This window comes from Triticum aestivum, chromosome 2B, assembly GCF_018294505.1.
Source record: "Triticum aestivum cultivar Chinese Spring chromosome 2B, IWGSC CS RefSeq v2.1, whole genome shotgun sequence".
NCBI classification, from domain to species: domain Eukaryota; kingdom Viridiplantae; phylum Streptophyta; class Magnoliopsida; order Poales; family Poaceae; genus Triticum; species Triticum aestivum.
In genome coordinates this window covers 538,811,548-538,834,855 of record NC_057798.1, presented here as the reverse complement: position 1 = coordinate 538,834,855, position 23,308 = coordinate 538,811,548, and the positions used below count along the sequence as shown (strand labels likewise).

Genomic DNA, 23,308 nt, shown 5'->3' with positions numbered 1-23,308 from the left:
GAGTGCGGGGGAGGGTTGAGAGGGTGGCCTGCTTTGTTGCCTCCTATCATGTCATTTGATGTGCCGAAACGCATGATAAACTTTAGAAAGGATCTAGTCGAGAAGTGGTGGGCATGGAATGGGCGACAAAACACATGATGTTGTATGTTTGTTGTATTGTTATTTGTTGTATTGTATTAAATTATTTGTTGTATTGATCATGAACTATTTGTTGTATTGAAGTTTAATTATTTGTTTGAGTTGTAATAATAATTAAACTATTTCTTGTTGATTTATTTTGTGTGTGTTTGATCTTCTTTGTTTCACTTTAAATGCAAAATGTTGTTTGTGCTGGACGGACACGCTCTATTTTGCCGCGCCTGCTGAAGCGGCGCTCTGGCACGCTAAAAAAATTCAGCATATGGTGAAGCAACTGTGTGGTCCAGCACGCAAAAGGGCTATTACGACGCTGTAAAAAAATTGTGCAGCGCGCTTTGAAGATGCTCTTAGCCAACTGAACCTACGCCGGGAAAGGCACAGCGTTGCACATCCCCTTAGTTAAGAACTTAAGACCTACAAGGGTGCAAATATGCAGCTACATTAGCTTCATGCCCACAGAAGTTAGCTCCACACAAACATTTTTTTGAGAACACAGCTCCAGGGAAACATGTTACATCAGGTCTTGTGTAACTGTAATGGAGTTGGTCTTGTCTAACTGTAATGGTGTTTTGACAGATTGAGGTACCGATGCAACACAAAATATATACTCCCTTCTACATACTTATATAGGACACTCATAAACATGCTACCACAACAGAAGTGGAACATATCGATGAGTGACATGTAAGAAAATGCTGACTGAGGGGCTCTATCAATGGCCAGATATGCATAATACAGATGGACAGAACGGGACAGTACCAATACCTGATAATTCCCCCTCAAGTTAAGGAAGAAATACATTCCAAACAAGAAAAGAAAAAAGGTAAGGAAGAAATGAGAGAGTGCTTCATCATTTGAGAAGGATGCTACCCTTTAATCATCTTCGATGCTATCTCCTGTGCACTCTTCAAACAAGAAAGTGTATTTGTTATGTCGTTATTACTTTGAGCAGATCTCATGTCATGCAGTATCCTGCGGCATGCTTCCATCAACCCCTGGTGAGGCTCTGCACAAAGCAAACCAACTTCTGAAGAGCTTTCCCGTGGTCCATCACTGGATGGTTCGTCCATTAACCTCACCAGCTTGTTTATATCGCGCTTACTCATCTCTTCTTGCAGTTTGGCTGCCATGACCGATGCCCGCTTAATACATCTGAACGGGAGCTGCAAAGCAGGATCACACCTCAGAAACCAATAGATAGGAATGACGATTAGTGCTTCACTTCAATATGTTCAAGTACACAATACACTCATTGTTCAAACTGCGTAAGCTCAACTGGAAGAAGAAAAGACTAACTGATCTATTATAAAAGATTAGCCCCATTTCCCAAAAAAAAAGGGGGGGGGGGGGGGGGGGGGTAGCCAGCACATACATCTTCATTGTAGAATTAGGAAGTTTATCCCGTCTACCAAATAACGAAACCACGAGGGGATGTGAACCTATTCGTTATTCACAAGTGAGATAGCAACATGTAAACTACTGCAAATATTCTAAAAATGATGAACAAAGGCATGTGGTCATCTCCTGTGTTAGTGCCGTAGTCAGCTATTAGAAAAGGTAACGAGGATAGAGAACAGAAGCTGATTTATTGGCATGCTTCCATATATAACTTAAGATAGGATGAGCCGCCTCCTAAATTCCTAACATACAAGCTCTACCTCACTTCTCTAGGTCACTTTGTCTCTAACTTGTAACTCGATATAACTTGTGGCTCTATATTTACTAACTTGTGGACCCGGTTACAAACAAAGATCAGCTTTCCTACTTCACATCCTGAGAGAAACCATCCTGGATTCTTGAACACAGCTTAGTGATCTCCTGCAGGATGCTATCTTATTTTATTTCACACCACAGCGATTTGGAGAATAGAGAACAACTCAGTTGGACACCAAAAGAACACCGCTTGTGTTAGGAGTACCCATGACAATAGAAGTGTACGCCAAAACTCAAAAAAAGAGCTGAAGGGCATAAAAGTTCACATATGACTAACCTGCGCAAGCAGTGCGACATTAAGACCAAAGCTTCTGTCTGAAGCTCCAGCAACAAGTTTATACAAGAAAGTAATTTCTCCAAGATCCTCTGTTTCTGTGCCATTACCCATCATTTCATCACTGATTTGCAACAGCTTCCTTGTCGACAGATATGAAACATGGTATGCCCCAACAGAACCTTCAAATTCACTCTGGATATCAAGAATCTTTGGATAGTGAGTTACAAAAATGACAATACATTTCTTGTTTTTCAGGAGATAGTGTAATGTAGCATAGGCTATAGCAACACCATCGTGTGTGCTTGTTCCACGGCCAAGCTCATCAATGATAACTAGGGATCGAGATGAGCAGTTCTGTAATATGCTGGAAGCTTCATTCATCTCTTCATAAAAGGTACTTGTTCCTTGTTGAATACTGTCAGATGCACCCATCCGAGTATAAATTCCATCAACAACATGAAGTGTTGCTGATGAAGCTGGTACAAAGGAACCAACCTAATGAAACCAAAGCAACAAGTTATAGGAATCTCCTCAGAGAAAAATTGCAACTAGAGTAATCTATAACAACTATCCACCTTCTTTTTTTGCGAGGGAACAACTATCAGTCTTTAGCTGCTTTTAAAAGGAAAAAGATAACCCTTTACCAATGCTTTTGTCAGCGGAAAACCAACTACTCGGTAAAAGTTTTTACTGGCATAGTTATATTATACATTCACAACGTGTTTCCATGAGTAGACTTAAAGCATCGGATAAAACCTATACCTGGGCCATAATAGTAATTAGTGCAACTTGACGAATATAGCAACTTTTTCCTCCCATGTTTGGTCCTGTAACAATCTGGCAGTACTGCCCATCTGCATGAAGGTTTGTATCATTTGGAACGAAATTGTCTCCAAGTAGAGACTCCAGAACCTAAAATGCAACAGCACACCATCACCACCATCGTCAAATAAATAGAAGGTGTTGATGTGCAAAACTGAAGAGAAGGTACTAATGTGATCAAACTCAGGAGGCTTGATCCTGAAAGCCATCAGTAGAATGGAAAGTTTTTTTTCTAGAATAAGCACAAGCATGCGTATCATATATTCATAGAAGAGCCAAGACGGCTGATACAAAGTGGTCTACAACTAACCGGATGGCGGCCATCTTTGATGTGGATCTGACTTGCTTCATTTTCAGGAACAAAATTAGGTTGTACATAATTCTGCAAAAATGGAAAATCAGATCGTGATCGATGTCATGTAGGAAAAACAAACCACGTAAAAAGGTGAACACTGGTTAACGATAGTCTATTACATTTTGTTTTGCAAGAGTGGCAAGAGAGTATAAGCAGTCAAGAGCTGCAAGAGATTCCACAGATGCTTGAAACTGCGCATAATATTTGCCAAAATCCATAAGGAATTTGTGCCATGTTTTCCTGCAGATAACTGCTAGTTCTTCTTTAGCCAGTAATAAGTTGTCCAAGTTCTTCAATACTTCAGGAGTGTGGTATCTAATAGTTTTTTTGGTGCTATTTACTTTCATCCAATTTGAAGGCACCCTTCTATCTACTGGTAGCTGCAGACACACACAATAGGTAACATTAATGACCCAAAAAAAATACAAGAGATATTCTTACTACTTGAAACTAAAAATATATGAAGGTTCCAATTAAGCAATTTAACTTCGATCAGGTAAGCTGTTCCAGATACGGTTTTGTACTCCAAGCTGCGCATGCCAAGCTGCTTCCGATATTCAACAATTAATAAATCCAGTTTTTGTTTGGCCATTTCAACAGTCACATGACCCTCTGCAACCTGTAGAAAGATATACAAGTATGATGCATCCGAAAACGTAAGGAACAAACAAACTCTATTTGTGATAAGGGAAAGATTTACCTCGGGGAACTGGTCAACAGATGAAATTAATAGGTTTATCATATCTCCTTGATCAGCAGCATCTTTGTCAAGACACGACAGAAGTTTCACAGCATTAGCAAGTACAGCAGACGATGAAGCTGTACTTATGAGCCTTCTCAACAAAGAAGAGTGGACAGTTCTATGCTGAGAAGACACGTTGTCAGTATCCTCGAGAACAAGCTTCCGCAGTTGCTTTCCCGCCGTCAAGATAGCCTGGATGACCCCAATAAACTGCAACACAAACTATGGACAGTTAGGTATCAATATCGCACTAAGCAAGATTCGCATAAACACCACCAAAAAATTTAAGTTAAGAATCAACAGGAGAATAGAAACATTTCTCCAAGCAAAAAATTGTATGTACACAGCAAGCAAACTGAATTCACGGACTTCTCTATTTCATAGTGGAACACAGTTTCAACAGATATATAGAAGAAAACAAGCAAAAAAGAAAGAAGTACAGGGAAAAACTACTAGCAGGTATGATGTGCAGGTTCTATAATGGACAATCATAACCACAGAAAGGAATATATTTTAACCTCTTTAGCTGTGGCTTTGCAGTGAAAAATTCTTGTAATTCCTCTTTGAGAATCAAGTGATCTTCCCAGCATTGTTAAAACAGATGAAAGAATGGTGCTGAGATCACTTCGCGCAGAAGCTGCGCAGCACCCATCCCCTTCATCCTGTCGAATGCTAACTGAATCTTGCCGTGATCCCATCGATTCAGAGATCTCAGAGATTGCATCGTGACGAGCACATATTAGATTTCTATCACATAAGGGGTGAGTCAACTGCAAGAACAGCACAAGATCAAGAAAGACATTTAACAAAACAGTTGACATAAAAACAAATTGTTCAATGTGAAATGATAGATTATGCTGAAAGTCATTTCATGGCCAGGTCCAGATATAGCAGCTTACCCAGTGTCTAAACAGCCTAGATCCAAAAGCTGTACATGTGTTGTTCATAGTTTGGAACAGGGACCCTTCTATTGAACCATCTGAGTTGTTCTTTAATACCTGAAAACAATCCAGGTGGCACCTCATAAATGGAATGGAGGAGAATCTCAAGGGCATGGCGTGCCCACAAAAGCGAACAGCAGATGTGCTTTGGTGTCTCGAGTTTCGAAGAAACATTTCAGGAAAAAGAAAGTGACTACAGTTCTCCCCCGGTCACAACTTTCCGTCTAAAAAATTGTCACAGCTACCCAAACAGAAAGAAGAAAAATAGTTGCATGGTATTACAGAAGAATGTACCTCGAGCTGCTGAAGAGCGTTTGCTGATAGAGACATTTCAGTATTAGCAGTAAATGGCCGGAACAAAGAACCAAAGCAGATTAACCTCTCCATACCAAAACCCTTCAAATAGCGAACGCTCAATGCCATTGCTTGGGCAACTAGCTCTGGCATAGCCATGACACCCTATGCGAACAAATGCAACTTTTAAACCACATTATAGTTATCAAACCACAATGGGGGCGGCAGTTAATTACCTAAACTCCATTTAGAACAGTTATGAAGGCTAACAGTACCTCCATCCCACGAAGATTGTTGTCCTCTTCATTTATTTCCATCTGTTTATCGTTTCCAATGGTTGGCGAATTGACCTCCGATTTCTCAAACAAAGACATCAGTTCTGCTAAAGCGCCGCCCTCGCTGAAACAATCACGCGAAGTGCACTCAACCCGGACATTAGAGGCAGGTCCCGCATATGCCCTCATCAGCTAGACAACAAATGGAGGAACCCATTAACCAGGGAATCTCGAGCACTATGAAACTAGAAGGGGTAACACTAACTCAAAATAGCAATAACTAAAAATTGTAATCAAAGACAAGCAAATAAAGATCACCATATGAATAATTTGCAAGTAACTCAAGTTAGTATGATGGGTAAACAGGCTATCATACATTATGGTGGAACTGGGAAATGGTAACATATTACTGCCAAGCTACAGTTACACTGATGATTGTTTATGGAATTGGAAGTCTTTCAAGCCACACACGCGCAGTAAACCCAAATAAGTTGCCAAGGATCCTATATAGAGTTACAAACATAAGTAAATGTACTTATTGCAAACTGAAACGGATCGCAGAATGTACAATCTACTGATTAATGTTTCATGGCATCGGTGCGACTTCAGCTATAGTGTGCATTGTGAAATACAGAATATTATGACCGTACAATTTTACACATCACCAGACACGGATTCATCTGGCGATGAGATTAACCCACATAAGTTTCGGCAGATGGAGCACCACTTACCTTTTCAGTAGGGAACGAGAGAGGGGTGCCGAGTATGACCTCAACGGGCGCCAGGCCAAGCAGCACGGCCTCAAGCCCGCTCCTGGCTGCGCCGTCCATGAACTCCCCGTGCACGACCTCGCCTGTGGACACCTCGATGGCCACCACCCCAACCTTCACCTCGAACCCCTCCCTCCCCACGGCATCCACCTCCTTGTCCACCACGCACACGAGGTACCTGCTCCCCTCTTCCGGCGCGCCGCCGCCCTCCAGTTCCCCAGCCCCGGCCTCGATGGTGGCGCGCGTGTACACCGCCGACAGCTCGCGCGCGAAAGGGGCCGCGCCGCCCCCGCCGCGCGCGGCCGCCGCCGCCTTGATCGCCGCGGTCTCGGTCTGGCGGACGACGCCGACCTTGTGGCCCGCGTCGACGAGGCGGCGGACGTGGAACCCCAGGCGGAACGTGGGGACGCTGGCGGTGAGGAAGCTGCGGTCGGGGTGGGCGACGATGCCGAGGACGGAGGCGGCGACGGCGGCGTCCTCGCCGAAGAAGCGGAAGCGGTAGCCCACCTCGACCATGAGGAGGACGTCCGGATGGCGGGCCTTGAGGTCCACGACCTGCTGCTCCAGCGGGGTGTAGCCTCTGCCGCCGCCGCCGCCGCCGCTAGGGTTCGAGCCGGGGGGCGACGGCTCGAGGAGCGCGCGTCGGACGGCGGCCTCGCGAGGGGGGATGGTGGAGACGAGGGAGGGGGAGGGTCGGGGCCTTTTGGCGGCGGTTTTTGGGGAGCGGGAGAGGGCGCGCGCGCGCTTGGCGGGGGAGAAGGAGGCGACGGTGGAGACGGGGGACTTGGGGGGAGGAGGAGGCGCGACGGGTTGGGCTTGGGCGGCGGCGGTGGGGGTCGGGGGTGGGGGCTTGGTGGAGAAGAAGCGGGAGAGCACCTGCTGCTTCGGCTGCTTGGCCATGGCGGTGGCGGTGGCGGTGGCGGCGGGGGCGGGAAACAGGGGCGTGGGCGGCAACAAGGAGGAGTGTGGTTTTTCAGAGGTTTCTCTTGCGCGGAGAGGAGGCGCACCACCGATGGGGCCGGAGGCGCGGGGAACCGGAACTCCGGAAGCACCATTCGGCGGTCGCCCCTCGGTCGGTCGTATACCTGGCCAGATGGGCCGGCCCGCCTTGAGTTAAACGGGCCAGGCACGGCACGGCCGAACCCAGGCACGCTTATTACACGGGCCGGGCCGGGCCGGCACGCGTGCTGACCTCCAAGGCCCAGGCACGGCACTAACTATTAAATGGGCCGGCCCATCGGCATGTTTAGCCGTCAGCCCACCTAATTTTTAGCCTATTTCCACAGTAAAAAATAAAAAAAAAACCTAAATGGGACGTGCCATGCTGGCACGCGTGCCCAGCCTCCAGGCCCAGGCACGGCCCTAGGCGGGCCACGTGTTGGGCCGGCCCGCCACGGGTCAGGCACACGTGCTAACGGGCCAGCCCACCAGGCGCATCCCATTTAGCCAGGTATAGTCGGTCGTGAGTTCATGCGCTACTGTGTTTGGTACTCCTTTTTCTTTTTTTGAACAATAAACAATTTTATTCCATCAACGACATTTTATGAAAGGGGTCACGTTTGACATGGCGAAAACATCTCTCGTGGTACAAGGTCCTGTATCTGAAAATACATCGAAAAGCCATGAAGATTGTTTTGATTTTGATTCGCTAACTTGATGATGTGATTTGACATTAAAACACCGGTTGATGGTGCTACTATCGTGTGGATAAAAGATTGTGATGCTTGTATAGGAGACTTTTAAGATGAAACTCGTTGCGGCTGCTGATTCCGGAATGTGAAGAGTATTTGTTGTCATTGTGGCAAAGAGTACTTCATCTTGGAGAGAGGACGACACCGAAGGAGACATGGCCGAAACCTGCAGTTGCTGACAATGATCATTTTCCTCAAATTGGATGATGACACCAATACCTATTGGAGAAGGTTGCATATCTTCCTCATTTCCTAGGCCGCATCGCAAAAATCCATTCACCTGCAACTAAAGATGGTTCTTGTGTGGTCCTTGGTTGTTGCACAACAAAGGTTGCTGAGCCTTGATCATGTCATGTCATCACATCCTCTAGAGCTTTGATCTCTGTAAAATCGCATTCGACACCAGGCATACATGTGGTGTTTTATAGGACTTTCTACCAAACATGGCATCATTTTAAAACACTCAAAGGCACCATAAAAAAGTATGTACACTGGTTACATTGATGTGGGATGAGCATAATCCAATAAAACCTTAATCATTTGTGGAATAAAATGGTTATATTCAACCAAAACTTATGCTCTATTACATCAGGGATAGGAGAACCAAGTAGCCTTTGATAAAATGGCATAACAAAAGCATGTGCATTCCATCCTCTTGGTTGTCACGTCTATTATAATTTTCACTAATATGTTTCGAGAACTTACCTTCGTACGAAAGTTTGGACTCCTAACTCCATGAGTTTGTCCCTTCAAATCTGATTGACAAGGTTTACAATCTGCAGTGGAACTATTTTTGGTCGCTGATTTGCTTGTAGTGGTAGATTATTGAATCAGTGCTTGTGGGCACTTTTCAAACTGTAGTCACCTACAGGGGTTAGTTTCCAAACCGACATATCATGTCTAGCGGTATTAACAATATGGGTTTGCATTATTGTAAGGACCATGATGTCGCCTAGAGGGGGTGAATAGGCGTTTTAAAATCTTTTCCGGATTTGGCTATATCCTAATGCGGAAATAAACTAAGCGGATACTTTTCAAGCACAAATCCTAAATATACTAGGCCCATTAAGTGCACCAACAACTTAGGATAAACAAGATGAGAACAATGAGGATATGAGTAAGCACAAGTAAGTTACACAAACTTACTCAATTTATATCACAAGATATGGAAATGAATAATACACACAACCACAAGTAAGCAATACAAGCTTACACAAATTATATCACAATATATGGAATTGAATGATACAACCAAACTCAAGTAAGCTCTACAAGCTTACACAAGTTATGTCACAAGATATGGAAATGAATGTTACAAGCTAGCAATTCACATTAATCGCAAGATATATCAATGGTAGTAAGTATGAATTGCGAATATAAAGTGTAGGCCTAAATAATCTCTTCAAGGGAATAGCCAACATAATACAATGAGAATAACAAGATATAGTGAATGCAATGTCAAGAGACTAAAGTAAACCACAAGTAAGGAGTTAGGGTTAGGGATAACCAAAGTAATGGAGACGAGGATGTGTCCCGATGTTCATATCCTTGAAGGGAAGCTAGTCACCGTTGGAGGGATGGGTGTTACCACGAAGGCAGACCAACACCACAAAGGCTCACCCTATTCTCCTTGAGATATCACCACGAAGGCGATTCCCAACCACTAGTGGTAGACCTTGAGGCAGCCTCCAAACCTTCACAAACTTTCCGGGGGACAAATCACAAGTTGATTCCTCACCAGAGCACTCCTACCGCCTAGGAGTCTCCAACCTCCAAGAGTACCAAGATCAAGGGGGGAATGCTCAAGACTTGCTCAAATCATGAATTGCTTTGGTCACAAGAGGGAGAGGGAGATAATCTATCTTTTGATTGGAACAACTCTCAAGAACACTCACTAATCTCTCCGAGATCTAAGATTTGGTGTAGGAGAAGTGAGAGGGTGCCACTTGTGTTCTTGGAGAGATTTTGGATGAAGTGGTCGGCCCTCTCCCAGAGTGGGAGAGGGATATTTATACCCCCCAAGAAAATAGAGCCATTCCCCGCAGTTGTTGACCTGCCCGGATGATCTGGACGCACACCCGGATGATCCGGGCAATGCCCGGATGTTCGGGAAGGTCAATATACAATGTGGTGAAGTAGATACTCGGATGTCCGGGGACATAGCCGGATGATCCGGGCAATCCCCGGATTATCCGGGTGGGTAGCCAGATGATCCGGCTAGCGGAATAAGTTACTATGATGAATTTTATGAATAACCCGGGTGATCCGGGCTGGAACCCGGATGATCCGGGCAAAGGCCGGATGATCTGGGAGAGGACCCGGATGATCCGGCCAAACCAAACTGCTGCAGCCCTAAAACTAAAATAGGCACAACTTTTACATCGGACTCCGATTTTGATGATCTTGGGCTCGTTTTGAAGCTATGAAAAAACCCAGGTCCTCACATAGAGAACCACCCAAGATCAACCAAAATGGAGGATGCAAAATATGCAAAGGTTTTACCATATATTTGGGTAACCTATTTGGCTTTGGATTTTCTTTGGTATATAGGATAGGAGTGGAATTGTGTAGAGAAGATGTTGACTTGATCAAATCTATCACGAACCCCTTTGATCCCCTCTTAATAGTGCGGGATCCCTGTAACTCGAGAATCATAAAAGAGCTACACTACATAGCTATCGAGAATCCATTCTTGAGTGTATGTGTTCCTTTGGTGGTCATCACTCCACAACACTAACGTTGAAGGAACTAATACCTTTGACTCGAGCCTTTCACTTGATCTTGAAGTTGAAGTTTCTTCTTGGCTCAAGTTGAATGGCAAGACACTAATGAAGTCTTCAAGTAGCTCCCCCCACACAATGTGGAAGCTTTACTTTGTATTTATCTTCACTTGTCCATCATGTGATCATCCACAAGCTTCAAGCATGTAATCCTTCAGGGTGGTAATCTTGAACTTGCCCTTGTAAACCATGATCATCAACACTTGATGTCATCCTCTCATGGACACTTGAAATCTCTCTCTCGATGCGAGGCCATGAGAATCACCTAACCCTCAAAAACATAGACAACACATAGTATGGGTTAGTACACAAAGTGCAATTGACAATTGCTTATCATACCACAAGATCCTATGTGGTGCATCATTTGCGCTCGTGTGTTAACCATTTAGAGTTTGATCTTCGAGCTTCCTCTTGGTCAACCGATATCTCTACTCCATGTTTAATCTTGATGTCTTGAAGGGTATATTGAATTCTTCACTTGAATAGCTTGCTTGAATACTTGATCAATCATGACTCAACACATGAGTCCATTATGATCATATCTTTAAGCCACTCCTAGAATTCATCATTCAAATCATCCTTTTAAGATCTTGATCCATTATGGCTCAAACCATAGCTCTAAGCATGGCAACCCTTGAGATACTCCAATGAACTCCATTTTGATCATCTTGATGTAATTGTTTCTTCAAAGGAGTTGTCTTCCAATATTCTTCAATCATTTTCCAATGGGACTAACCTTCAAATGTATATCTCAATGTACACATTAGTTCATAAGGATTGTCATTGATTACCAAAACCACACATGGGGGCTTCATGTACTTTCAACTATGGATTGTGTAGTATGATGATGAAATAAATCATTGACAAGTTGGTGTTCCAAGTTTTCTAATTAGGAAGGCAAAGATTAATAATAACAACTGGATAAAATAAGGTGGCAACTGGATTATAGTATTGGCATAAATAGCTTGCCACAAAGAAAATCAAGGAGTAGTCCCTATGAAACTACTACCATCTACCAATTGATAAAAGGAGACAGAAATAAGAAGATGTCTTGCCTATAGAATAACAGTCCAGAAGGCTGATATGGGAACAATGTGTTTCACTCTCCAAAAATGATCACATCGTCTATAACGAACACGTGTGTTTTGGCGGCGAGGGTAGTGCTCCTCGAGGTTTATTAGCTTCGTATATTCAACTCTCAAAATAGATTAGGCACGCATCTGACATTTTAGAGATTTTATTCGCAGTGGTTACACATGTGTGTTCTCATTTTAATGACATATTTCAAAATGGTTGCCAGTGTTTAACCTATTTCAAATGATTCAAGGGGTAAACAATGACCACGGCGGCTTGAGGACGTTGTACCATAGGGATAGATGCATGAAGACATTTCTAGTTGTCAACGACAAGGTTAGGTCGGCTCGGAGCGGCAACAGCGACACGTCGACGATTTGTTCTGACGGCAATAGTGGTCGTTAGGTAGTCAAAAGACTAGTATCTTTATTATGTTGGGGTGTGATGACCCACAAGTTTAGGGGGTCTATCGTAGTCCTTTCGATAAGTAAAAGTGTCGAACCCAACGAGGAGCAGAAGGAAATGACAAGCGGTTTTCAGTAAGGTTTTCTCTACAAGCACTGAAATTGTAGGTAACAGATAGTTTTGTGATAAGATAAATTGTAACGGGTAACGAACAATGAAAGTAAATAATGTGCAGCAAGGTGGCCCAATCCTTTTTGTAGCAAAGGACAAGCCTGGACAATTTCTTATAAAAAGAGCTCCCGAGGACACATGGGAATTATCATCAAGCTAGTTTTCAGCACGCTCATATGATTCGCGTTCGGTACTTTGATAATTTAATATGTGGGTGGACCGGTGCTTGGGTACTGCCCTTACTTGGACAAGCAACCCCCTTATGATTAACCCCTATTGCAAGCATGCGCAACTACAAAATAAGTATTAAGGTAAACCTAACCACAACATTAGACATATGGATCCAAATCAGCCCCTTACGAAGCAACGCATAAACTAGGGTTTAAGCTTTTGTCACTCTAGCAACCCATCATCTACTTATTACTTCCCAATGCCTTCCTCTAGGCCCAAATAATGGTGAAGTGTCATGTAGTCGACGTTCACATAACACCACTAGAGGAAAGACAACATACATCTCATCAAAATATCAAACGAATACCAAATTCACATGACTACTAATAGCAAGACTTCACCCATGTCCTCAGGAACAAACATAACTACTCACAAAGCATATTCATGTTCATAATCAGAGGAGTAATAATATGCATTAAGGATCTGAACATATGATCTTCCACCAAATAAACCAATTAGCATCAACTACAAGGAGTAATCAACACTACTAGCAACCCACAGGTACCAATTTGTGGTTTTGATACAAGATTGGATACAAGAGATGAACTAGGGTTTGAGAGGAGATGGTGCTGGTGAAGATGTTGATGTTGATGGACCCCCTCCCGATGAGAGGATCGTTGGTGATGACGATGGCGATGATTTTGTTGGAAATATGTCCTAGAGGCAATAATAAAAGGATTATTATTATATTTCCTTGTTCATGATAATTGTCTTTTATTCATGCTATAATTGTATTATCCGGAAATCGTAATACACGTGTGAATACATAGACCACAATACGTCCCTAGTAAGCCTCTAGTTGACTAGCTCATTGGTCAACAGATAGTCTTGGTTTCCTGACTATGGACATTAGATGTCATTGACAACGGGATCACATCATTAGGAGAATGATGTGATGGACAAGACCCAATCCTAAGCATAGCACAAGATCGTGTAGTTCGTTTTGCTATAGCTTTTCCAATGTCAAGTATCTTTTCCTTAGACCATGAGATCGTGTAACTCCCGGATACCGTAGGAGTGCTTTGGGTGTACCAAACGTCACAACGTAACTGGGTGACTATAAAGGTGCACTACAGGTATCTCCGAAAGTGCCTATTGGGTTGACACGGATCGAGACTGGGATTTGTCAGCAAAGGTATCACTGGGCCCACTCGGTAGCGCATCATCATAATGAGCTCAAAGTGACCAAGTGTCTGGTTACGGGATCATGCATTATGGTACGAGTAAAGTGACTTGCCGATAACAAGACTGAACGAGGTATTGGGATACCCACGATCGAGTCTCGGGCAAGTAACATACCGTCTGACAAAGGGAATAGTATACGGGGTTGCTTGAATCCTCGACATCGTGGTTCATCCGATGAGATCATCGAGGAGTATGTGGGAGCCAACATGGGTATCCAGATCCCGCTATTGGTTATTGACCGGAGAGCCGTCTCGGTCATGTCTGCATTTCTCCCGAACCCGTAGGGTCTACACACTTAAGTTTCGGTGACGCTAGGGTTGTATGAATATGAGTATGCAGCAAACCGAATGTTGTCCAGAGTCCCGGATGAGATCCCGGACGTCACGAGGAGTTCCGGAATGGTCCGGAGGTAAAGAATTATATATAGGAAGTGCTGTTTTGGCCATCGGAAAGTTTCGGGGTCACCCGGTATTGTACTGGGACCACCGGAAGGGTCCCGGGGGTCCATCGGGTGGGCCACCTATCCCGGAGGGCCCCGTGGGCTGAAGTGGGAAGGGAACCAGCCCCTAGTGGGCTGGTGCGCCCCCCCCCCCTGGGGCCCCCCTCTGCGCCTAGGGTTGGAAACCCTAGGTGGGGGGGGCACTTGCCTTGGGGGGCACTCCACCCCCCTGGCCGCCGCCCCCTTGGGAGATTGGATCTCCCAGGGCCGGCCCCCCCTGGGGGCCTATATAAAGGAGGGCAGGGGGGAGGGTAGCCGCACCCTGTGCATTGGCGCCTCCCTCCCCCTGCTACACCTCGTCCTCCTCCTGCAGCAGCTTGGCGAAGCCCTGCCGGAGTTCTGCTGCATCCACCACCACGCCGTTGTGCTGCTGGATCATCATCAACCTCTCCTTCCCCCTTGCTGGATCAAGAAGGAGGAGACGTCATCCGCTCCGTATGTGTGTTGAACGCGGAGGTGCTGTCCGTTCGGCACTTGGTCATCGGTGATTTGAATCACGGCGAGTACGACTCCATCATCACCGTTCTCTTGAACGCTTCCGCACGCGATCTACAAAGTGGTATGTAGATGCAATCTCTCTCCCATGACTCGTTGCTTAGATGAACTCATAGATGGATCTTGGTGAAACCGTAGGAAAAATTCTAAATTTTCTGCAACGTTCCCCAACAGTGGCATCATGAGCTAGGTCTATGCGTAGTTCTCTATTGCACGAGTAGAACACAATTTTGTTGTGGGCGTAGATCTTGTCAACTTGCTTGCCGCTACTAGTCTTTTCTTGCTTCAGCGGTATTGTGGGATGAAGCGGCCCGGACCGACCTTACACGTACGCTTACGTGAGACAGGTTCCACCGACTGACATGCACTAGTTGCATAAGGTGGCTAGCGGGTGTTTGTCTCTCCTACTTTAGTTGGAGCGGGTTAGATGTAAAGGGTCCTTATGAAGGGTAAATAGAAGTTGACAAAAATCACGTTGTGGTTATTCGTAGGTAAGAAAACGTTCTTGCTAGAACCCAGTTGCAGTCACGTAAAAGATGCAACAACAATTAGAGGACGTTTAACTTGTTTTTGCAGCAATTGTCATGTGATGTGATATGGCCAAAAGTTGTGATGAATGATGAATGATATATTGTGATGTATGAGATCATGTTCTTGTAATAGGAATCACGACTTGCATGTCGATGAGTATGACAACCGGCAGGAGCCATAGGAGTTGTCTTTATTTTTTGTATGACCTGCGTGTCATTGAAGAACGCCATGTAAATTACTTTACTTTATTGCTAAACGCGTTAGCCATAGAAGTAGAAGTAGTCGTTGGCGTGACAACTTCATGAAGACACAATGATGGAGATCATGATGATGGAGATCATGGTGTCATGCCGGTGACGAAGATGATCATGGAGCCCCGAAGATGGAGATCGAAGGAGCTATATGATATTGGCCATATCATGTCACTACTATATAATTGCATGTGATGTTTATTATGTTTTATGCATCTTGTTTACTTAGAATGGCATTAGTAAATAAGATGATCCCTTATAATAATTTCAAGAAAGTGTTCCCCCTAACTGTGCACCGTTGCTAAAGTTCGTCATTTCGAAGCACCACGTGATGATCGGGTGTGATAGATCCTTACGTTCACATACAACGGGTGTAAGACAGTTTTACACATGCAGAAACACTTAGGGTTAACTTGACGAGCCTAGCATGTAACAGACATGGCCTCGGAACACAAGAGACCGAAAGGTCGAACATGAGTCGTATGGAATATACGATCAACATGGAGATGTTCACCGATGATGACTAGTCCGTCTCACGTGATGATCGGACACGGCCTAGTCGACTCGGATCGTGTAACACTTAGATGACTAGAGGGATGTCAATCTGAGTGGAAGTTCATTAAATAATTTGATTAGATGAGCTTAATTATCATGAACTTAGTCTAAAACTTTTGCAAAATATGTCTTGTAGATCAAATGGCCAACGCTCATGTCAACATGAACTTCAACACGTTCCTAGAGAAAACCAAGCTGAAAGATGATGGCAGCAACTATTCGGACTGGGTCCGGAACCTGAGGATCATCCTCATAGCAGCCAAGAAAGATTATGTCCTAGATGCACCGCTAGGTGAAGCACCCATCCCAGAGAACCAAGACGTTATGAACATTTGGCAATCACGTGCTGATGATTACTCCCTCGTTCAGTGCGGCATGCTTTACAGCTTAGAACCGGGGCTCCAAAAGCGTTTTGAGAAACACGGAGCATATGAGATGTTCGAGGAGCTGAAAATGGTTTTCCAAGCTCATGCCCGGGTTGAGAGATATGAAGTCTCCGATAAGTTCTATAGTTGTAAGATGGAGAAAAAACAGTTCTGTCAGTGAGCACATACTCAAAATGTCTGGGTTGCACAACCGCCTGTCCCAGCTGGAGATCAACCTCCCGGACGAGGCGGTCATTGACAGAATCCTTTAGTCGCTCCCACCGAGCTACAAGAGCTTTGTGTTGAACTACAATATGCAAGGGATGGTGAAGACCATTCCTGAAGTATTCTCAATGCTGAAGTCAGCAGAGGTTGAAATCAAGAAAGAACATCAAGTGTTGATGGTCAATAAGACCACTAAGTTCAAGAAGGGCAAGGGTAAGAAGAACTTCAAGAAGGACGACAAAGATGTTGCCGCGCCCGGTAAGCCAGTTGCCGGGAAGAAGTCAAAGAATGGACCCAAGCCTGAGACTGAGTGCTTTTATTGCAAAGGGAAGGGTCACTGGAAGCGGAACTGCCCCAAATACTTAGCGGACAAGAAGGCCGGCAACACTAAAGGTATATGTGATATACATGTAATTGATGTGTACCTCACCAGCACTCGTAGTAACTCCTGGGTATTTGATACCGGTGTCGTTGCTCATATTTGTAACTCACAGCAGGAACTGCGGAATAAGCGGAGACTGGCGAAGGACGAGATGACGATGCGCGTTGGGAATGGTTCCAAGGTCGATGTGATCGCCGTTGGCATGCTACCTCTACATTTACCTATGGGATTAGTTTTAAACCTCAATAATTGTTATTTAGTGCCAAGTGTGAGCATGAACATTGTATCTGGATCTCGTTTGATGCGAGATGGCTACTCATTTAAATCCAAGAATAATGGTTCTTCTATTTATATGAGAGATATGTTTTATGGTCATGCCCCGATGGTCAATGGTTTATTCTTAACGAATCTCGAGCGTAATGTTACACATATTCATAGTGTGAATACCAAAAGATGTAAAGTTGATAACGATAGTCCCACATACTTGTGGCACTGCCGCCTTGGTCACATTGGTGTCAAGCGCATGAAGAAGCTCCATGCTGATGGACTTTTAGAGTCTCTTGATTATGAATCATTTGACACATGTGAACCATGCCTCATGGGCAAAATGACCAAGACTCTGTTCTCCGGAACAATGGAGCGAGCAACCAACTTGTTGGAAATCATACATACTGATGTGTGCGGTCCAATGAGCGTTGAGGCTCGCGGAGGATATCGTTATGTTCTCACTCTCACTGATGACTTGAGTAGATATGGATATGTCTACTTAATGAAACACAAGTCTGAGACCTTTGAAAAGTTCAAGGAATTTCAGAATGAAGTAGAGAATCAACGTGACCGAAAGATAAAATTCTTACGATCGGATCGTGGAGGAGAATATTTAAGTCACGAATTTGGTACACACTTAAGAAAATGTGGAATCGTTTCACAACTCACGCCGCCTGGAACACCTCAGCATAACGGTGTGTCCGAACGTTGTAATCGCACTCTATTGGATATGGTGCGATCTATCATTTTGGGGATACGCTCTAGAGACAGCTACATTCACTTTAAATAGGGCATCGTCTAAATCCGTTGAGACGACACCGTATGAATTATGGTTTGGGAAGAAACCTAAGCTGTCGTTTCTAAAAGTTTGGGGATGCGATGCTTATGTCAAGAAACATCAACCTGAAAAGCTCAAACCCAAGTCAGAAAAATGCGTCTTCATAGGATACCCCAAAGAAACCATTGGGTATACCTTCTACCTTAGATCCGAAGGCAAGATCTTTGTTGCCAAGAACGGATCCTTTCTGGAAAAATAGTTTCTCTCGAAAGGAGTAAGTGGGAGGAAAGTAGAACTCGATGAAGTACTACCTCTTGAACCGGAAAGTAGTGCAGCTCAAGAAAATGTTCCTGTGGTGCCTACACCGACTGGAGAGGAAATTAATGATGATGATCAAGGTACTTCGGATCAAGTTGCTACTGAACTTCGTAGGTCCACAAGGACACGTTCCACACCAGAGTGGTATGGCAACCCTGTCCTGGAAATCATGTTGTTAGACAACGGTGAACCTTCGAACTATGAAGAAGTGATGGCGGGCCCAGATTCCAACAAATGGCTAGAAGCCATGCAATCCGAGATAGAATCCATGTATGAAAACAAAGTATGGAGTTTGACCGACTTGCCCGATGATCGGCGAGCGATAGAAAACAAATGGATCTTTAAGAAGAAGACGGACGCAGATGGTAATGTCACCATCTATAAAGCTCGACTTGTCGCTAAGGGTTATCGGCAAGTTCAAGGGATTGACTACGATGAGACTTTCTCTCCCGTAGCGAAGCTTAAGTCCGTCCGAATCATGTTGGCAATTGCCGCATACTATGATTATGAGATATGGCAGATGGACATCAAAACGGCATTCCTTAACGGCTATCTTAAGGAAGAGTTGTATATGATGCAGCCGGAAGGTTTTGTCGATCCTAAGAATGCTAACAAAGTATGCAAGCTCCATCAATCCATTTATGGGCTGGTGCAAGCATCTCGGAGTTGGAACATTCGCTTTGATGAGATGATCAAAGCGTTTGGGTTTATGCAGACTTATGGAGAAGCCTGCGTTTACAAGAAAGTGAGTGGAGCTCTGTAGCATTTCTTATATTATATGTAGATGACATACTTTTGATGGGAAATGATATAGAATTCTTGGACAGCATTAAGGCCTACTTGAATAAGTGTTTTTCAATGAAGGACCTTGGAGAAGTTGCATATATATTAGGCATCAAGATCTATAGGGATAGACCGAGACGCCTCATAGTTCTTTCACAAAGCACATACCTTGATAAAATTTTGAAGAAGTTCAAAATGGATCAGTCCAAGAAAGAGTTCTTGCTTGTACTGCAAGGTGTGAGATTGAGCTCGGCTCAATGCCCGACCACGGCAAAAGATAAAGAAGAGATGAGTGTCATCCCCTATGCTTCAGCCATAGGATCTATTATGTATGCCATGATGTGTACCAGACCTGATGTAAACCTAGCCGTAAGTTTGGTAGGAAGGTACCAAAGTAATCCCGGCAAGGAACACTGGACAGCGGTCATGAATATCCTAAAGTACCTGAAAAGGACAAAGGACATGTTTCTCGTTTATGGAGGTGACGAAGAGCTCGCCGTAAAGGGTTACGTCGATGCTAGCTTCGACACAGATGTAGATGACTCTAAGTCACAAACCGGATACGTGTATATGTTGAATGGTGGAGCAGTAAGCTGGTGCAGCTGCAAGCAGAGCGTCGTGGCGGGATCTACATGTGAAGCGGAGTACATGGCAGCCTCGAAGGCAGCGCATGAAGCAATATGGGTGAAGGAGTTCATCACCGACCTAGGAGTCATACCCAATGCGTCGGGGCCGATCAAACTCTTCTGTGACAACACTGGAGCTATTGCCCTTGCCAAGGAGCCCAGGTTTCACAAGAAGACCAGGCACATCAAGCATCGTTTCAACTCCATTCATGAAAATGTTCAAGATGGAGACATAGAAATTTGCAAAGTGCATACGGATCTGAATGTCGCAGATCCGTTGACTAAACCTCTTCCGCGAGCAAAACATGATCAGCACCAGAACTCTATGGGTGTTCGATTCATCACAATGTAACTAGATTATTGACTCTAGTGCAAGTGGGAGACTGTTGGAAATATGCCCTAGAGGCAATAATAAAAGGATTATTATTATATTTCCTTGTTCATGATAATTGTCTTTTATTCATGCTATAATTGTATTATCCGGAAATCGTAATACACGTGTGAATACATAGACCACAATACGTCCCTAGTAAGCCTCTAGTTGACTAGCTCGTTGGTCAACAAATAGTCATGGTTTCCTGACTATGGACATTAGATGTCATTGACAACGGGATCACATCATTAGGAGAATGATGTGATGGACAAGACCCAATCCTAAGCATAGCACAAGATCATGTAGTTCGTTTTGCTAGAGCTTTTCCAATGTCAAGTATCTTTTCCTTAGACCATGAGATCGTGTAACTCCCGGATACCGTAGGAGTGCTTTGAGTGTACCAAACGTCACAACGTAATTGGTGACTATAAAGGTGCACTACAGGTATCTCCGAAAGTGCCTGTTGGGTTGACACGGATCGAGACTGGGATTTGTCACTCCGGATAACGCAGAGGTATCACTGGGCCCACTCGGTAGTGCATCATCATAATGAGCTCAAAGTGACCAAGTGTCTGGTCACGGGATCATGCATTACGATACGAGTAAAGTGACTTGCCGATAACGAGACTGAACGAGGTATTGGGATACCGACGATCGAGTCTCGGGCAAGTAACATACCGTCTGACAAAGGGAATAGTATACGGGGTTGCTTGAATCCTTGACATCGTGGTTCATCCAATGAGATCATCGAGGAGTATGTGGGAGCCAACATGGGTATCTAGATCCCGCTGTTGGTTATTGACCGGAGAGCCGTCTCGGTCATGTCTGCATTTCTCCCGAACCCGTAGGGTCTACACACTTACAGTTCGGTGACGCTAGGGTTGTATTAATATGATTATGCAGCAAACCGAATGTTGTTCGGAGTCCCGGATGAGATCCCGGACGTCACGAGGAGTTCCGGAATGGTCCAGAGGTAAGGAATTATATATAGGAAGTGATGTTTCGGCCATCGGGAAAGTTTCTGGGTCACCCGGTATTGTATCGGGACCATCGGAAGGGTCCCGGGGGTCCACCGGGTGGGGCCACCTATCCCGGAGGGCCCCGTGGGCTGAAGTGGGAAGGGAACCAGCCCCTAGTGGGCTGGTGCGCCCCCCTGGGCCCCCCCTCTGCGTCTAGGGTTGGAAACCATAGGTGGGGGGGGGGGGCGCCCTACTTGCCTTGGGGGACACTCCACCCCCTGGCCGCCGCCCCCTTGGGAGATTGGATCTCCCAGGGCCGGCGCCCCCCCTGGGGGCCTATATAAAGGAGGGAAGGGGGGAGGGCAGCCGCACCCTGTGCATTGGTGCCTCCCTCCCCCTGCTACACCTCGTCCTCCTCCTGCAGCAGCTTGGCGAAGCCCTGCCGGAGTTCTGCTGCATCCACCACCACGCCGTTGTGCTGTTGGATCATCATCAACCTCTCCTTCCCCCTTGCTGGATCAAGAAGGAGGAGACTTCATCCACTCCGTACGTGTGTTGAACGCGAAGGTGCTGTCCGTTCGGCACTTGGTCATCGGTGATTTGAATCACGGCGAGTACGACTCCATCATCACCGTTCTCTTGAACGCTTCCGCACGCGATCTACAAAGTGGTATGTAGATGCAATCTCTCTCCCATGACTCGTTGCTTAGATGAACTCATAGATGGATCTTGGTGAAACCGTAGGAAAAATTTTAATTTTCTGCAACGTTCCCCAACAGATTTCCCCCTCCGGGAGGGAAGTTTCCCCGGCAGAACAGCTCTACCAGAGCCCTAGATTGGTTCCGCCAAGGTTCCGCTTCGTGGCGGCGGAGTGTCATCCCGTAAGCTTGCCTTTGATTTTTTCTAGGGTAAAAGCCTTCATATAGCAGAAGATTGGCACCGGAGGGCCACCAGGGGGCCCAGGAGACAGGGGGCGCGGCTAGTAGGGGTGGGCGTGCCCCCCACCCTCCTGGCCAGGGTGTGGGCCCCCTCTTGTGCTTTCTTAGCTCAATAATTCTTACTAATTCCAAAACTGACTTCCATGGAGTTTCGTGATTTTTGGAGCTGTGCAGAATAGGTTTCCAATATTTGCTCCTTTTCCAGCCAGAATTCCAGCTGCCGGCATTCCCCCTCTTCATGGTAAACCTTGTAAAATAAGAGAGAATAGCCATAAGTATTGAGATATAATGTGTAATAACAGCCCATAATGCAATAAATATTGATATAAAAGCATGATGCAAAATGGACGTATCAACTCCCCCAAGCTTAGACCTCGCTTGTCCTCAAGCGGAAGCCGAAATCAAAAAATATGTCCACATGTTTAGAGATAGAGGTGTCGATAAAAATAAAATACGGACATGAGGGCATCATGATGATTCTTATAACAACAACATAAATAAATTTTATCATATGATTTCTTATGCTCAAGTAACAATCAATTCACAATGTCAAGTATGGTTCAGAAACTTCATTGGAAACTAGCAAACTATAATCTCAGTCATTGAAGCAATTGCAATTTATCATAACATCAGAAAGAGTCAAGAATAGAACTTTTCAGCAAGTCCACATACTCAACTATCATATAGTCTTCTACAATTGCTAACACTCACGCAATACTTGTGGTTATGGAGTTTCAACCGGACACTGAGAAAGATAGGGGCTTATTGTGTTGCCTCCCAACGTATTCACCTTTGGGTGATGTCAACAATAATAATTCATGCTAACTTACATCCAATTGGATATATATATATCAAGATCTTTCAAACACGAGGAGCTTGCCAAAGGATAAAATGAAAAAGGGAAAGGTGAAGATCACCTTGACTCAAGCACAAAGTAAAAACATAAAGTAAAAGATAGGCCCTTCGCAGAGGGAAGCAGAGGTTGTCATGTGCTTTTAGGGTTGGATGCATAAAATCTTAGTGCAAACGAACGTCACTTTATATTGCCACTTGTATATGGACCTTTATTATGCAGTCCATCGTTTTTATTGCTTCCATA

General features: G+C 44.8%; 1 protein-coding gene across 2 annotated transcripts; it reads right to left on the bottom strand.

Moving 5' to 3' along the window:
* Nucleotides 1-721: 721 nt before the first annotated feature.
* LOC123045913 (DNA mismatch repair protein MSH3) lies at nucleotides 722-7,311 on the bottom strand. 2 transcript variants are annotated; one of them, XM_044469158.1, is made up of 12 exons: nucleotides 6,289-7,311; nucleotides 5,558-5,749; nucleotides 5,283-5,447; nucleotides 4,947-5,045; nucleotides 4,566-4,817; nucleotides 4,006-4,269; nucleotides 3,793-3,924; nucleotides 3,425-3,685; nucleotides 3,261-3,332; nucleotides 2,891-3,040; nucleotides 2,129-2,623; nucleotides 722-1,301 (listed from the first exon to the last, which is right to left on the bottom strand). In XM_044469158.1, exons 1-12 carry the CDS (start codon nucleotides 7,225-7,227, stop codon nucleotides 1,005-1,007), a joined length of 3,318 nt encoding a protein of 1,105 aa, XP_044325093.1. In that variant the 5' UTR covers nucleotides 7,228-7,311; the 3' UTR covers nucleotides 722-1,004. The 2 variants fall into 2 exon arrangements, with proteins under 2 accessions (XP_044325093.1, XP_044325094.1); XM_044469159.1 differs by having other exon boundaries at nucleotides 4,006-4,257; nucleotides 6,289-7,305.
* Between the last annotated feature and the right edge of the window lie 15,997 nt (nucleotides 7,312-23,308).